Consider the following 16,490-nt stretch of genomic DNA (forward strand, 5'->3'; position numbering starts at 1 on the left):
TTTCATTTCTCTCTCTTCCCTACCTGCCCATTTCCTCTCTTCTGAGGGCTTGTGACAGGGATTTCCTATGCTGGAGTAGGTTTGCACCAAGATGGAAAGCAGAACTGCCTGTAAGACTCAGGTAAAAGTTGTGTGTTAACAGAGTCTGGAAAAAATTAAGACCTTGTCTACACTGCTCCCCTCGCCCCTCAAGACAACCACACACATAGCCTCCCCACCTACACACGTAGGCCCCCCTATAAGCCCCTCCCACCCCATCCTCAGTCCCACACCCCACACACCCACTGCCATACGCATGCTCCCCCACAGCAACCCCCACAACCCCATACTCACACACCCTGCACACATAGCCCTCCACCTCCCACCCCTTCCCACACAGCCCCCTCCACACAGCCTCTCCACCCCCACGGGGCGGTCCCCACAGAGCCCCCCACACATAGACCCACACCCCACCTCCCACACTGCCCCACACCTGTCACTCACACACAGCCCCCAGCCCCACAGCACCCCCACAGCCTCAACCTCCCATAACCCCACACGCACACATTAAGGCATATCCACTGCCTGGGGATGGGGGCAGGAGAGAGAGAGAGGTCTGAGGGATGGAAGGGGGAAGAATTTGGGCAACATCCCAGCAGCAATGGGATGCTGGGGGGCCTGCTTGCGGAGGTGCCCCGGGTGGGAGCCAGAGTTGGGCTAATGGAAACACCAGTCCGCCACCAAGTGTGAAAGACCCTGTGGGCAAGGACAGTCGTCATGGCCAGCGTCACCTCCAGCCATTGTCACCTCCGTGGCTGAAGGACTGGAGAGAGTGGGGATCTGAGGGTGTTTTCTGCCAGCCCGGCGGGATACGAGCCTGAGAGAGAAACTAAGTCAGGGTGAAAAAGGCATGACTGTGTCTGTGTCCTTGACTCGGGCACTCAATGGCCACACGCTGATTGCCTCAGAGACAAACGGCCCAAACTCCAGCGCAAGTGTTAGAATAATCCCATCAAGCACCAAGCTGGCCTCAGTCATCCCCTAGAAGGAATAGTGGGTACAGCGAGAAATGGTTCTGGGGCGCCTGGGTGGCTCAGTCGGTGAAGCATCTGCCTTCGGCTCAGGTCATGGTCTCAGGGTCCTGGGATTGAGCTCATGTTACAGAGTGGGGGTGGGGTGGATGGGGGTTGGGGGGGGAGACCCTGCTCAGCGGGGAGTCTGCTTGTCTCTCTCTCTTCCCCTGCCCGTGCTCCTTCCCTCTAATAAATAAATCATATCTTTTAAAAAAAAGAAACGGTTCTGTCTTAAATTGTACATGCAGTTTTCCCCTGCTCTCTGTATACAAGCAGAGCTTTCCTGTGAAAGCTTTCTTAAGCCGAAAGGTCGGAGCGCAAAGCAGCACTTACCATGAATTTATAGGGGGAAATGTCTGAGTCTTTCTGATTACCATAGGACGCATCTTGCTAACAGATGCCCACAATAAATCCAGATAAAGCACGGTGCTCGCACAGTTCAAAGCACTGGGGGTTTGGTGCCGAGACGCTGAGTGTGGTTTCCGGGGCAGATGCACGAGGCTTCACGGCCCGACCATGCTGCACACTCATTTCCTTTTGGTCTTGTCTTCATAAAAATGAAATCTTTTGGTTGGTGGAATCAGGTACTCTTGTAAATGTTTTGTGAAAGCTATGTGGTCAGAGAGCCTGGGTGGCTCAGTCATTAAGCGTCTGCCTTCGGCTCGGGTCATGGGTCTCAGGGTCGTGGGATCGAGCCCCGCATGGGCTCCCTGCTCAGCGGGGAGCCCGATTCTCCCTCTCCCTTGCTTGCACTCTCTCAAATAAATAAATAAAGTCTTTAAAAACAGGAAAAAAGAAAGCTATGTGGTGTCATTCGAACTTTTCAAAAACTGAGGGATGGAAACAGATGAGCCCTAATAAACTTTGAGAAGTGTGATGCGTTTCAAATCATTGTTCAACATCAGAACATTTGGATACAGCCAAACCAGCACTCCTCAAACTTGAACACGCATATGGGATTGTGTACAACGCACGTTCTGGTTCGGGAGGTCTGGGTGGGGTAGTTTCTGCACGGCTCGCAAGCTCCCGTGGCTCCAGGGGGGCGCTGCTGGTCCACGGACCACATGGCGAGCAGGTGCTCACCGGCTGCTGCAGGAAGCATTCTAGTTCGCATGGGCAGGCGGGAGAACATGTGTTCACCCAGAGGGCAGGTGTCGGTGGGGTGAACTGACTGGGTAAGCTTCAAAAGGGACTGAGAGATCAAGACTCTGAAAGGGAAGGGAATGCCCAAGACCGCATTTACCTTTGCTGATTCCGTGAAGGCCCAGACAGCAGACCCCCACTGACAAAATGGGATGCCAGACCACGGGCTCAAGGGCTCCCCATCCAGGCCAGTCCCAGGTCTGCCCTCCGCCCCAGTACTTCCCCACGCACCTCTCAGCCTGCCCCTCCAGGGGGGCACAAGGCACTGGAAAAGTGCTCGGTGTGGATATAGATATGTGTATATGTACCACTTCCTAGTCTTCAAATCAGTAAACCAAGATGCTGGGGAGTCTGGGTGGCTCAGTCGGCTGAGTCTCCGACTCTTGATTCTGGCTCAGGTCATGATCTCAGGGTTGTGTGTTGGGGTAAGCACTCAGCAGGGAGTTGGATCGAGTTGCGCTCTCTCCTCCCTCTGCCCCTCCCCTTGTTCACTCTCTTTCTCGCTAAAAATAAGTAAATAAATCTTTAAAAAAAAGAAAAAGGACCAAGATGCTGATTTTTTTGTTGTTGCTGTTAAAACTTCAAGCTCGGGGTACCTGGGGGCTCAGTCAGTTGAGTGTCTGCCTTTGCTCAGGTCATGATCCCAGGGTCCTGGGATCCTGGGCTCCTTGCTTCTCCTTCTCCCTCTGCCCCCTTCCCTCACCCTTCCCCGCCTTCTGCTCTTTTTCTCTCTCTCTCACAAATAAAATCCTTAAAAACAAAACTTCAAGTTCTATGGACAAAAAGAGATAAATGCCATAGGACCTCACTTATATGGAGAATCAACAAACAACTCCCCAAACCCAAACCAACAAAAACCAAGCTCATGGACACACAGAACAGCCTGGTGGTTGCCAGAGATGGGACAAAAGAGGCCACAGGGGTCAAAAGGTACCAATTTCCAGTTATAAACTGAAAAGTCCTGGGGAAGTCATTCACATCATGGAGACCGCAGTGAAGACATTGTAACACATACTGGAAAGCAGCAGGGAGAGTGGATTCTGAAGGTTCTCATCACAAGAAAAGAAACTTTAGAGCTCTGTGTGGGGACAGACGTTCAGAGGACGCCTGTGGGGGCCCTTGTGCACTATATACAAACAGCGAATCATTAGGTCGTCCCCCTGAAACTAACATAATAGTACAGGTCAATTATATCTCAATTTGGAAAAAAAAAAATCTTTAAGCTATACCAAGTCAGCTTTTCCTTGATGCTCATGATTATCTAGAGAAAGGAAAAAACAAAAACAGGCACTCTCAAGAATTTCCTCTCACAGAGCTCCTTCCCGCCAACGGTCCAAATCCATCCTCCCGTCCAAAAAGGCACAGGACTGTCCAGATACTTTTCAGCATTTTTATTGTTTGACAGGCATTTACAACGTTCCATTCGTAGACCTAAAAACATAAAAATAGACCTTCTTTCAGCTTATAAAAGAAATATATAAGAACTTTTGACATAGACACGTCGTGACCTTATGTACAAGAGACAATGGCACCCTCTCCAAGCACCAGACTTTCCAGCATTTCTCAGACGGAAGTGTTGCACTGGGATTAGCAAGTGTGACTTATCAGAAGTCTTCGCTTCAGTTTTCCATCCGGACACCATCGAACTGGAGGTATGGAACAATGCAGTGGTACAAAGGGTATAGAAATCATTCTAAAGCTTTTTAAGAAAATCAGAAGATATAGCAAAAATTTCATAGAATAAAACTTTCAAAAGATCAAGCTCAAAGCCCTGGAAACCCAAAAAAGGGGAGGGATATCAAGTGGGAGAGCGGGTAAAGCAAGCAGGGGCATAGAAGCATGATGTTCTGAACTCTCTATTGTCTGGAAATATAAAGTCATAACTGATTTTTACAAAATACAACTCCTAAAGCTACTAGAAAATTCAGGTCTTTAAAGTACCTACTGATGTGTCAAACCCCAAATAGATATTTTCCCCAAAAAGAAAGTTTTCGTATTATGTAAACCCTTCTTAGGAAGTGGACATTGTGAAATGGGAAGAAGGAAAAAAAAAAAAAAAGCTATACACCGTCCAAAAAAAAAAAAAAAAAAAAAGAAAGTGCTTTAACTTGTTTTTTTTTGTTCTTCCTATTTGGAAATCTGTTTAGAATGTGAGATTTTTAGCATGTTTACCCTGTTTCGTTGGCACGTAGGAAGTAGGAAACACAAGGGATGGTTTGGAAGAGGCTGTTTTGTGAAGAGGTTCGGTATGGACTGTCAGGGAAGGGACAGGTAATCTATGGATGAAGATGCAACTTTGATGGGAAAACCAATGATCACCATGGCAACCCCTTGAGAAGGAGTCTCCCCTCCCCCGCCATGTGCAACAGACACACACACGCCCCTCCGGGTGTCATGTTTAATCCAGCCAAGCTCCCATCTCAGATCGAGATTCAAACATTAAAAAACCAAACAAAACCAAACCAAAGAACAAACAGAAAGCTTCTTCTCAGAAAAAAAATTTCCCCTAAGCATCTCGTTGGCCTTTCGTATATAAATATAGATCACCATGCCTCACTCTCTCTGTAAAAGGTAAAATCCTCATTTTTTTTTTTTTTTTAAGACTCAGTTACACTAACACTGTAAAATTCTCATCTGTTTGTGCCTTTGCCTCTCAGGTAAAATACAAAAAATAGTGTTTTTTTTTTTTTTCAAGTGATAAATTTGGATCTCTTCTCAAAGAGTTTGGCATCTTTACAACTCTATGCAAAACTAGAACTTCCAACATGGACATCGAGTAAGACCAGCCACAGATCAAAACAGAAGAGAGAAATAAAAAAGGAAGAAGAAAGAAAAAAAACAACAGCTCATCAAAACATACATCTCCACCGTCTCCTCACACATTCTTAAAATACACAGATATTCTCAGACATTGAAGAGGGAAAGGAGTAAGAACACTGTGAAACTGTACAGTTGCTCTGTGGCGTTTTTGTGTTTGAAGGTGGTTTCCCCAACTAAGAGATGGCTCCTGGTCTGATTTCAGATAGAGTGACTTTTATTATTATTAGTTCTTGTAGTTTTATTTATTTTATTTTTGTGGGCTATCTCTTCGACTAATCTGTTGTACATACTTGAAACTCCTGGGGGGGGGGGGTCATTCGCTTTCCAGTGCTGTAGAATTTTTTTTTTTTTTAATTTTTTAATTGTTCTGGCCCTGATTAGTTGAGAATAAATAAAAGCCCTTAGTAATATACAGAAGATAGGACTCAAGCTTATTTGGGATTCTGAGCAATTCTTTCCGATGTCGCTCGACATGACGACGTTGGGTGGCTACGTGGCTTCGGAACAAGAGTCAGCCGCCAAGGCCATGTGTGCAAGAGTGCGACCTAAGGGAACATTCTCCTCCTCGCGGGGACAGGATGGGGGGCAGAGTGAAGGCAGGGGCAGGGGCGGTATCTACACACGCTCTCTAGGGGGAAAGGGACAGTCAGATCTCAGTGTTCAGTTTCCTGGATGGGGCAAAGTCTTCGCGCCTAACCCAAATGACTTCCTCGCCCGGGCTCTCCAGGCCTCCATTGATGCCCGAGAGGGCGGCTTGCTTCTTGAGCTGCGTCATGCGGGACGCGTGACTATCCAGGGCTCTCCGGCCTCTCTCCCGCTGACTGATGGAGGCAGCCTGAAGCTGCTCCCGGAGGTCTGTGTCCACTGCGGCGCCCTTCACGGACTCGCAGAACTCGTCATCGTCACTGAGGATGTCTGTCTCCTTGATGTCATCCTGCTCCTCGTACTGAGCAAGATCAAACTGTTCCTCGACCCACCGGTCAGTGTCCCCGCCACCGGGGGGCTGTTGGGACTCTTTCTCCGGGCTGCTGGCCGAGATGGCGTCAGAGTCAATGGTAAACCTGTTTCGAGCCAGTCGCCGCCTCCTTCTCCCAAGGGACTTGCTGGGGGCAGACACTGCACACACACACAAAAATATAAAAATAAAACCCCCACATGCTTTACCTGCGATGAAAATGCAGACAGCAAAGAAAACAAAGGAACAACTACACGGGATTCATTTAGTGCCTCGATGTCATTCGGGGCTTCAAGTCCAGATTTCATCAGTCTGTCTTAGAGTCTTTACTTCACACGCATGTCTGGACTTGGAGGATGGCACGGCAACTGGCCAAAGGGCAGCGTGGGGGATGGGGGACAGGGGGACATGGGCAGGGGTGCTGGTTACGGGGAAAAGTGTCTTCACCTCCCTCTGCAACAATCCATTTCTCTATCCTGTGCTGCCCCCAAGGAGACCACCGATCTTGGGACTGGTTAGTGCCCTCAGCCCTGACGATGTCCCACGGCATGGTGCTCTGGGGACCTCCAGGGGCCGTCCCAGGGCCACTTCCCTGGGATGGGTCTTTGGTAAGGGTAGACAATGCTTCCAGAGTTCCACTGTCTTTGTAGACAACACCGTGATGTGTCAAGGGGGCAGAAGCTATACTGCTTTCTGGAAAACCAAATGTACAATTTCTGGAGGACAGGAAGTTAGCTATGGGCACGACAGCTAGTCTCCAGCGACAGCCCTGCCCTCTCTCTGCCAAAGCCCCACGTTCACGGTGAAGGTATGCAAATAGGAGCTCTAGTTCCCCCGGACTGCATTCTGTGTCTCACCGATTTCTCTCCTTCAAAACAATTAAAATATTGGTGTCTGAATGGCCTGAGAGATACATAACGGAGGACACACATGCCACCGAGCCTCAGAGAGCTGCACCAAGTGACTACAAATTAAGAAAAAAATATCCGAATTCATTCCTTCACCCTCTTGCCTTCTAGGAAGCCAGAATTATTCCAAACACACAAGACGCCACCCTGTCAGACAAATGAACATTCCCACCACACACACACACACACACACACGCACACACACGGGGAAAGGCTGCTGCTTCTCCCTCACTAGTCAAATGGCGGCTGTGTGAGAAGGCAGCCGAGAAGCTAAAATGCAATGTGGGGTTTCCAGTGGAGGGGGAGAGCCTGGACACCAAGTAGGAGGTGCATTCCTGAAACCTAAGCCCTGAAAATCATTAAACTGTTTCAGTGCCGCTGCAAGTAACAGGAGTATCCCCAGGGACTATCAAACCCAGCAGGTCCCAAGTCCATGCGTGGGCTCCCAGTCTAGCCATCCTCTGCCCGGACCCCTGAGGTCCCACCATGGTTCCAGGGTGCTCTACCATCTTAAAATATGGAACAAATGGACATCCCTCTTGATCAAGGAAGGGAACTAAAAAAAGGTCTCCAGAAAAAATGGAACAAAGGAAAACAAAAAACAAAAAACAAAACACTGTGTCTACTCTACTGGGAAGAAGCAGACGTTCCGGTCAGTTCTATCCCAAAACCCCCAGAGTAGAGACTGGCTCTCTCCCATCACTGTATTAGAACTACCTCAATGCAAAACTGGGCCCTTGGAAACATCCACCCGTGATCCCCATGCTGAAGTGTTGAGGAGTAAAATGAATTGATGTCTGTATTTCTGAAATGTGTCAAAAACATGAGCTGATGGATGACAGATGGATAGATACATAAGGAACATACAGAAAAATATCCATTACAGAATAGACGGTAGGTTCTCTATGTGTATGATTCTCTCAGCTGGTATATCTGGGATTTTTCATAAGAAAATGTTGGAACAAAAAAAATTTTTAATTGGGTGATCGGCAAGCATGCAGTACTTCAGGATTGAATACTGTGGCAAGATATTGGGCTTTTCATGGGTATTCGTAACAACGCATAATGAAGCCTGAGTATTTATCCCTTATTAAAAGGATACTTAATAACCCGGCCAGCCTTCTGGGGTTCAGGGAGACCATCTCTGATCTCAGTACCTCTAGTGCACTGTTAAAACGGACAAGCTAGTGCTAGCTGACCCACTCAGACACCATCTTTAAGCCATCTAACGTGAAAAGCCTGCTGATAATGAGGTGTTTCAAAAGCAGAATAGCAGAGACTTTCTTCAGCCAAAAATGAGCCATCACGTGTAAAATCTTCCAATCAGCCAAAGCCAACAGGCTGACATAGGGGGTTTCTCTTGGTTTTCATGACGAAGTACGGTGTGGTTTGGGTTTCTTTCCAAAGGGGTGTCAGCAGGAAAACTTCTGAGGGTCCTATAGACTAAAATGGCTTCAGTTTCAAAGCAAATGCAGCTCTGAATTTAAGTCCCTTGAGTAACAATCAAAACCTGGCCAGTGACAGGCGGGTTTCCTAAGGTGGGGACATGTATTCTCAATCCTAATTTAAGCATCCCCCGGCAAGTAAAAGGATTAGGTGGGACAATTCTAAGGAGAAATGCTCTGTTTTGAGCTTATAAAGGGATCCATGAAGCTTTCTTAACATGAGGCCTCCATGAGAAACTGTGGATACAGAGGTATGCGAGACTTCAGGTACCTTGGAGAATGCAAGAGAAAACTGGGTGTTCCCTGCACTAGGTTTTCAGTAAACATTTATCAACTGATTGGAGAATAGGTTCAAGATAACTAAGCCCCAACATTAGTTCAGTTTAAGTGCTTAAAGAAAGTAATATCCCTTGTCAAGCTATACAGGCTACATCTACAAAAACCTCCAACCATTCACAGTTCTATCCATGACCCTTCGACACAACTGAGGATAGGCAGAAAGGTCAGAATCTTCTTGGCAATTGCAAAGGAAACCTCTTTTATTGGCATCCCTGAAAAACAGGGGCTGCCTCTTAAGTAAGGAGTGATCAAAGTATTAATATCTTGGTGTCATTAATACATCTAGGTTATGAAAACATCTTTCTTCCTAAATATATTTTCCTGCTATTTCTAGATGGTAGTATAGGTCTTCCTTCCTGCTCCACCGTGACAGTTCCAGTCCTAAGAGACTATATACTCTGGGACCATTTAAACTCTACATTCCTCTTTACTAATAGCAGCTCAAGCCTTCCCCAAACTAACAATGAAGCTAAAAATCAGGTTGCTGGCCTAAGGCAAGGGTAAAAATCTGATGTGTCATCTGGTCTACCAAACATGGAATCCTTCCTGAGAACAGGCAATGCCGTGTTTCCAGACTACCAGGCCACCATGTTCTCAGAACGGTGGGCCACGACCTTGCGGAGACATGACACACTGCTTTCGGCTAAACAAAGATGGCTGCCATGCAAAGCAGCGACTCCCATTCCGCAAGCAGGCTGAGAGAGGCCCTCCAGAAAGAGAATGCGCTCACTTCCTGGTGCGGCGAATGAGAGAGGAGCCCCCGGCCAAAAGGAGGAGGATGGCAGAGGGAAGCTGGAGGGAGGGCAAGAGGCATAAATGAAGGGCAGAAAACCCAGGGAGCTGCTGGGAAGGAGGCACGGGCAAGGAACCTCACACCAGGGAAGGGCTGTACTCCAACGTTAGCCCCCTCAAGGCCACGTCTAATTCTTGCTCAACGAAAACGTCAAGCTCACTGGAGTTCTACAGTGGAGCGGGGGTCACGGGGATCTTGAACGTTGGAATCCCCACAGTACCTGCCCGGCTCATGGCCGGCCTGGCCCCTTTGAGCGCACACAATCTTTTTCCTCCGAAAGGTACGTATTGCTGGGATGAAGGAAGGCTTTCGGTTTTGAGGAGCTGTCTTCTGTGCTTATCACGCAGGATTGAATGCACAGCCTTCAAGAAGTCTTTCCGGCTCTCTGGGGAGCTATGAGAAGAAAAAAGATGGACATGTGTTAGGGGCAAAGTCCTGGACACACGGGGAACTTCTGATATTATCGGGTGCAGCCCAACAAACATCCTTGAGGGCCAAAGGTCATAGAGAATGAGGCCACAATTCGTTTCTACGCTGAGCTATGTTTTTTTCACTGGTGATAGAGAACGAGGACTTCCTTCCCTTCACGCTCTTTGAAAATCTCCTGCAGCCAGTGTGGGGTAGACAGCCCATGCATGAGCAAACGGATCCCGCACCCAGACATTGCCAGATTCTACCCTTGACACTTATGGCAAAGCCTTTTCTCCTAAAACGCTTTTGCAGACAACTGAACCACGGGATTCTCAGCTCTGCCGAGCACCCAAATCTGATGTCCCAACCAACACCTGCAGCTCCCTCTTGAGCTGTCCTTCTGCGAAATATCCCACGACACACTTCCCCAAGTCCGTATTAAACCTACACTGCAGAGAATCAAACAACCTTCCCAAGTCCTAATTCCCACAAAAAGAAAGTACTTCCAGGGTGAGAGTCATTTTTCTCATGACGTTCTCGGTATCTTCACCCCGGGTAAGTACCCTCTGGTATTCCTTATCAATGACAAACACGGCTTCTCCAGGAGCAGGCCCACCGGACCTTACCAACAAAATCACAAGTGGTAAAGATGGTGCTCAAACCACATGTGGACCATGTGAAAAAACTGTCAATTCTAGTTCCAGCACTTCCCACATTCTGCCCTTCGTTGATATGTCACCCGACACAGACAGGTGATGCAGATACACAAAACAGGGGCTCTGGAGTCAGACCTCCCTGAGTTTGAACTCGGAGTTCATTTGCTATAATATTTTAGGCCAAGACCCCTCCATGAGCCTTGGCTCCCCAAGCCAAGGCTAAATGAAGTAATGCATAAAGGGTAATTAGCACAGTTCATACTTGGTTCGTGGTCCTTAGACGCCAGCAGTAACATGAAAACATATTGCTAATAAACCCAACAACATTGATTCTATCAGATTTCTTTTTTTTTTAATTTTAAAAAAGATTTTATTTATTTATTTGTGAGAGAGAGAGCACACGCGCATAAGAAGGGGGAGAGGCAGAGGGGGAAGCAGACACCCCGCTGAGCAAGGAGCTCAATGCAGGACTTGATCCCAGGACCCCAAGATCATGATGTGAGCCAAAGGCAGATGCTTAACCGACTGAGCCACCCAGGCGCTCCAACTCTGTCCGATTTCTCTGTAGGGAAATTACAGCGTATTACTACCCGAGGTGTGGGGTACTGGGGAGGTATTGAGCAAATCACTGATACCCACGATCAGCTTAAAGCCTGAGTATAGATCATATGTCAAGCCAAATACACCAGACACTGGCCATCGGGACCATTCATTTTGACACTGTTAGGCAAAGAAAAAAAAAAGAGAGGGAGAACTGGTTGCATTTGAAAAAAATTCTCAAATTCTCATGGAGGAGGAGGAGAGGAGAGGACCACGGGTGGGGGAAAGGAAAAGAACAAGAAGTCATCAGTAGAAGCCCATATTCTAAGCTCAGCTTCCTCCTGAGATCTGCAGGTGAAACTGAGCAGCTTGTGGCAAACCCCCATCCGAAATTCCTTGACGTGACCAGGACCGAGGTAGCACCTGCACACCCTACACCCTCTCATCTCGTCCCCGCTCGTTCTCCATCTGCCTCATCTCAGAGATGCTACAGTACAAACACATCTAAACACCGAAACGGAACAGTACGAGACAGCCACATCCTTCAAATCTACTTCTCATCCAACGTAACGATGGGCAAAAAGCCCTCATCTGAACATCGCACACACAAGAAAATTCCTACTTCCTTCTAGAAGGAAATGAGGTTACTGTGTATGTTCTGATAAAATCAGTTTAACGTGTCCAGTTGGTGTTATTTATTTTTAAATATTTATTTGAGAGACAGAGCACGCATGAGTGGGCAGAGGGGTGGAGGAGAAGCAGGCTCCCCACTGAGTAGGGAGACAGACAAGGGCTCCACCCCAGGACTCTGGGATCATGACCCAAGCCCAAGGCAGATGCCTACTGAGGGAGCCACCCAGGCGCCCCCAATTAGTGTGATTTAAGTGTTAGCGCATGTCTGAAATGTACAAGAAAAGGCACACGGCATCTAGGGACGCTTGGGAGACGTCCGGACCGGCGGGGGGGGGGGGCGGAGAACACCAAGCCGTCACAGCCCTCCCGTCTGGGCAGCAAGGTCAGCCCATCCTGGCCCAGGCTCACCTGCAGCACAGATGGAAGACCCTCTCGGGCCGGCCTTCAGATTCAGACTTCACATGCACAATTTCACACACAGCATTTGCTTCTGCATCTAGACAAATCAGAACAAGGGTGAATTAGGGCATGTCTCAAAGAGATTGATTTGCATTTTCACAAAAGCACTTTCTACACCTCGGTGTGAGATTCCAGAGTGCAGAGCCTCCGAAGGCCAAAGGTACTTTGCGACCCTCCTTGTCATCTTAAAGAGACAAAGTGACAGCCTTAATGGGTGTGAAGGGAAAGAACACTTGGAAAATTTCCAGGTGCTGAAACCTCCTGCTTGGTGGTCGGAAAGGGCCATCAGTCCCTCACACTGATTCAAGAACCGCTCCCTTTCAATGCGCAGCCTGTTCGGCTGAACCAATTTCAGCTGAGCGAGTAGTCGTAAGGCAGATTCGATCAGGCCAACGCTAAAGAGGCAGGTCCGTGTGTCCCTGGTGGGAGCCCTCCCTGTGAACGACCAGGCCTAGGGCTCTGGACAAGCAGGTCCTGGAAACAAACGGGGTTTCGCTTTCTCGACACCCCCAAGGTACCCATTGTGAGGGAAGCAAAAACGAGATGCTGAGAAGGTGAGGAACAGCTGGCTTTCATCTCTACGACTTACAATGCAGCAGTACCGTATTCTTTTAGGTCCTGAATAGAGTGTTTGTGAAAGAAACAATCACTACAAACATCAAGACCAGAAATGGGGAGGTCTCGGCCTTCCCCGTGGTCAGAGCCCCGGTCACAAACCCTCACTGTGCCCACATTGTTTCACCCCAACCACGGCTCCTCTGCCAAAGTTTCCACCGGTCTTCCCAAACGAAGATAAAAGTCAAGTAATTGCACTTTCTGATTTCTCAGATCTACTGGAATGCATCTCAAAACGAGAAACATGTTGGCTGGTTTTATAACTGTTGAAACAAGCTTTTATCTTGATTGTTTTAAGCGTGATTTGAATGAAAAGCAGAGAGAGAATGGAATGGCATATCACAAAGATGGCTTTCTTGTCAGAATTTAAATTCTGTATGTGTTTCGTCCTCCATGAAGGGAAAATCTCTTGCTGGGAAGCCTGCCATTTGCTATAAACGTAAGCTTCCCATCCTGTAAACCAGGCACCGGGAAACACGAACCAGGTAATCTGCAGCCCAAGATTGCAAAATAGGTCCAGGGTCTTGAAAATCAAATCGCTACGTAACAAGGCGCCAGGGCCAATCTCCGTGCTGGACGGTCAGGAAGAAACCTTCCTCAGGCAAACGATCATCCTGAATACGTTTGTCCGAAGCGGATTTTGCATTTGACATTTTCTACTGCGAGGTGACACTCAGAAAGGGGGACAAGATGAGCCACACAGCGGACACATCGGGTGCCGGAGAGGATAGAGAAATAGGGATCTACTGTGTATGTGTGGCGGTCCCTTCCACGGCCTCTCTGGCCAACCAGACGGCTGCACCTGCTGGCCTGAGAGTTTCCACCTGACCCCCAAGGTGCTCCCTCCAGGGTGTGCTCAGGAGAGCAACTGCGAACAGCTCCTCCCCAGAACGGCCTTTAATTAGGCCCTGAACAGGGCCGCCGAGTCACAAAAATATTCCTTCTCTTGGTCAGTACCCTGCTGGCGTTCATGGCACTTGAACTTAAGGCTTCATCCAATTTCTAGTAATAAGTATATTCTTGCTATCCGACAACTGGCTTCACGGCTATTTGGATCGCAGGAAAAGGCCTGACATTTCAAAGGCCTCCAGACTAACACAAAGATGTGTAATGCTTGACACACATGTACACACACACACACACACACACACATATTTAATGGCTTTTTCATGCTTTTGGTGGCCTTTTCCAGTCTCCCAGTTAAAAAAGCAAGTGAGTTATTTTACATGGACTTTGCTCATGGTCTCCAGGATTCTCTCCAGAAATACGAGACTCACTGCCACCCCGACATCGGTCGATGTAATATTAATGTATACAACAGAACGACTAGAATTCCTCAGAATGGTATTGAAGACATCACATCCATTCACTCGGGTCATTCATTCATTCAAATAGTAAGTGGCTGGGTAAACAAGAGGCAGGGGAGAGGCTGGGGGGGAAGAGAGTTGAATATAGGAGGGATAACAATGGTAGGGTGGTTCGACCAAGATCGCAGGTTCAGACCAACAATTCACACACATGTTGAATACGCGCATTTCGGGGTTTACCTGCGCTCGCCAAGGCTCGAACCTGCAGAGCTTCGGTGGGGATCATGTGCCGAAATCGGAAGGGGTCCCAGTCCTCATAAATTGAAAGCCTGTGAGACCCTACCTGCAGGAAGAGAAGGAACGAGGTGCCTGAGAACCATCTGTTCTGGTCTGGACTGGACTGGGTCCCCCTACCCCCGCCCCAGATCAGTGAGGCTGGAACCCCCACGCTTGTCCGGGGGGACCTCAGCCCTACGGCACTTTGGTTCATCCAGCAGAAAGCGAGAGGCAGTGTTCAGATATGCAGGCACGGGGTCTGCCAATTAGTTCACTGAGCAGATCCAGGTAAAAGAGAGACACGGGAGGAGGAGAAGAGGGGCCCCAGAAGGAGAATGGAAAAAGCAAGTATGTATCAGGAAGGTTCTGGTCTTGGCAGGCCTGATAGCGATTCGCTTTCATGCTTTCAGTGTGAGCCCACCAGACAGAAGGCAGGATGGGCAATTTCCTCCAGTCCATAGCAACACTTCATATGTGTTTAAAAAGTTAAAAAAAAAAGGCAAAAAAAATCTCAGAGGCTGGTGTCTGGCAACGGGGTAGGATGATCATTACGCAGGCAGAACTGAGAAGCGGATAGAAAAGGAGATCCTTTCGATCCAAGGGGGAAGTAAGATTCTTACAAGTTTCTTCTTCTGTTTGGAGCCATCTTTATATACAAGGACCACAGCAGTTTTGAAGACTGGAAAAAAAAAAAAAGACACAGGCCGTTACAGCACGTAATGCGTGGGGCTTTCCCCTGAACCCCGCTAACGTAGGGTTATCGACACAACAGCTCGGAAGAAGGCAGCGAGACGAGCCCACGCAGACTCCACCTTCCAACCGTTCACCAAGCCTACTGAGACAACACTTTCCAGGTTCCCTAGAAACACAGAAAGTCCAAATAAATGGAAAAAACCCTCCCACCCCACTGGAAACTTTCAGATTAAACACCGTTTAACTCTAATGTCATCTCAAGTTGAAAATGCCAGCGATGTACAAGTTAACAGAGACGTGCTAGGTCAGCGGCTAGAGGAAACCAGGCAGACATCAGTGACAATGATATTGTCCACGGTGATGTAAACTCACGCCAACCAACCTAATATCACACATACATGCACAGAGTGCTCAGCCTTTGGGAGACAGAATCATCTTTCTGACCTGAAGAAATGAAAATCGGTTTATGGAGCAGAATGCATGTGCCCTTCCTCCAAACAGACTGAATCACAGGAAGCATTTAGCAACAGGGAGTAGGTCGGTTTACTCTCCCAGTGTTTGGGGGACGGGGGACACACAATAGTTAGGCACGGTCCATAGAATTCCTTGAACAATGCTAAGCACGGTGACCACTCGGTGACTCTGACCCCTGCTCCAGGGGAGGAAGAAGCGGCGCCCGGAGGACTAGAAGCAGACTGAGCCCATCCTTGGCTCTGGGTGGCAGGGACTCCAACCCCCTTCACGCCCCCGCCCAAGGCAGAGCCGGGGCCCCATCAGTCCCATGGCAGCTGGAGAGGGCACGCCTGGTGTACCAGACCCAGAACTACAAAGGGAATAAATGTTCAACAAATTCTTCCTTGGGATAGGGTGGGGGGCAGGCTCCCAGGTCCTCTGGAGACCAACCCAAAGTGTCTGGTTCATTTTCCATCTGCTTTAGGATGGATCAGCCTCCCCGCCTTCCCTCGGCACAGGATGGCTCTCACCTCCCTTGCAGAAAAGAACCTGACAGCGTGAAGAAACCAACTCCAGCCACTGGGTCTGGACTGACCCTGGCCCTTAGCGCTCCCTGCATCCCGGCCCCCTTAAGAATCCCAGAGGACGGACTGAGAGGTGCCCTCTCCCAATTTCCCACTGGCCAAGGAGGCTGCACCAGCTCTGCACAGAGGCTGAGGCCAAAACCTGAAAGAGGCCCTGTGTGCTCACCAGGAAGCCTCCAGAACTCACAGTGGCCAGGACAACAGGTCCTTTAAAACTGAGGGCGCTCCCCCCTGGGAGAGGGTGTCCAGTGACCTGAGTCTCAGAAGACGCACCACGTCCCTGGGACTGCAGCTTAATGGGGTGGCCACCATGGTTTCAAAAAGGCGGCCGGCCTGCCTCAGCTGACCTTGACCTCAGCCATCTTGGGTCACAGTGGTGGGGCCACAGTGGTCCTCAGCTGGGGGTAC

General features: G+C 48.7%; 1 protein-coding gene across 6 annotated transcripts in view; it reads right to left on the reverse strand.

The window, feature by feature from the left end:
• Positions 1 to 3,571: 3,571 nt before the first annotated feature.
• Positions 3,572 to 16,490, reverse strand: part of TIAM1 (TIAM Rac1 associated GEF 1) — a 380,123-nt gene continuing 367,204 nt past the window's right edge. For all 6 annotated transcript variants that reach the window (XM_046002793.1, XM_046002792.1, XM_046002795.1 and 3 more), the window contains 5 exons: positions 14,973 to 15,031; positions 14,317 to 14,419; positions 12,104 to 12,191; positions 9,676 to 9,848; positions 3,572 to 6,131 (listed from right to left, as the gene is read on the reverse strand). In XM_046002793.1, coding sequence (XP_045858749.1) covers positions 5,662 to 6,131; positions 9,676 to 9,848; positions 12,104 to 12,191; positions 14,317 to 14,419; positions 14,973 to 15,031 — 893 coding nt within the window. In that variant the 3' untranslated portion in view covers positions 3,572 to 5,661. The remainder of the gene's footprint in view (positions 6,132 to 9,675; positions 9,849 to 12,103; positions 12,192 to 14,316; positions 14,420 to 14,972; positions 15,032 to 16,490) is intronic.

Source organism: Meles meles, chromosome 4, assembly GCF_922984935.1.
Source record: "Meles meles chromosome 4, mMelMel3.1 paternal haplotype, whole genome shotgun sequence".
NCBI classification, from domain to species: Eukaryota; Metazoa; Chordata; class Mammalia; order Carnivora; family Mustelidae; genus Meles; species Meles meles.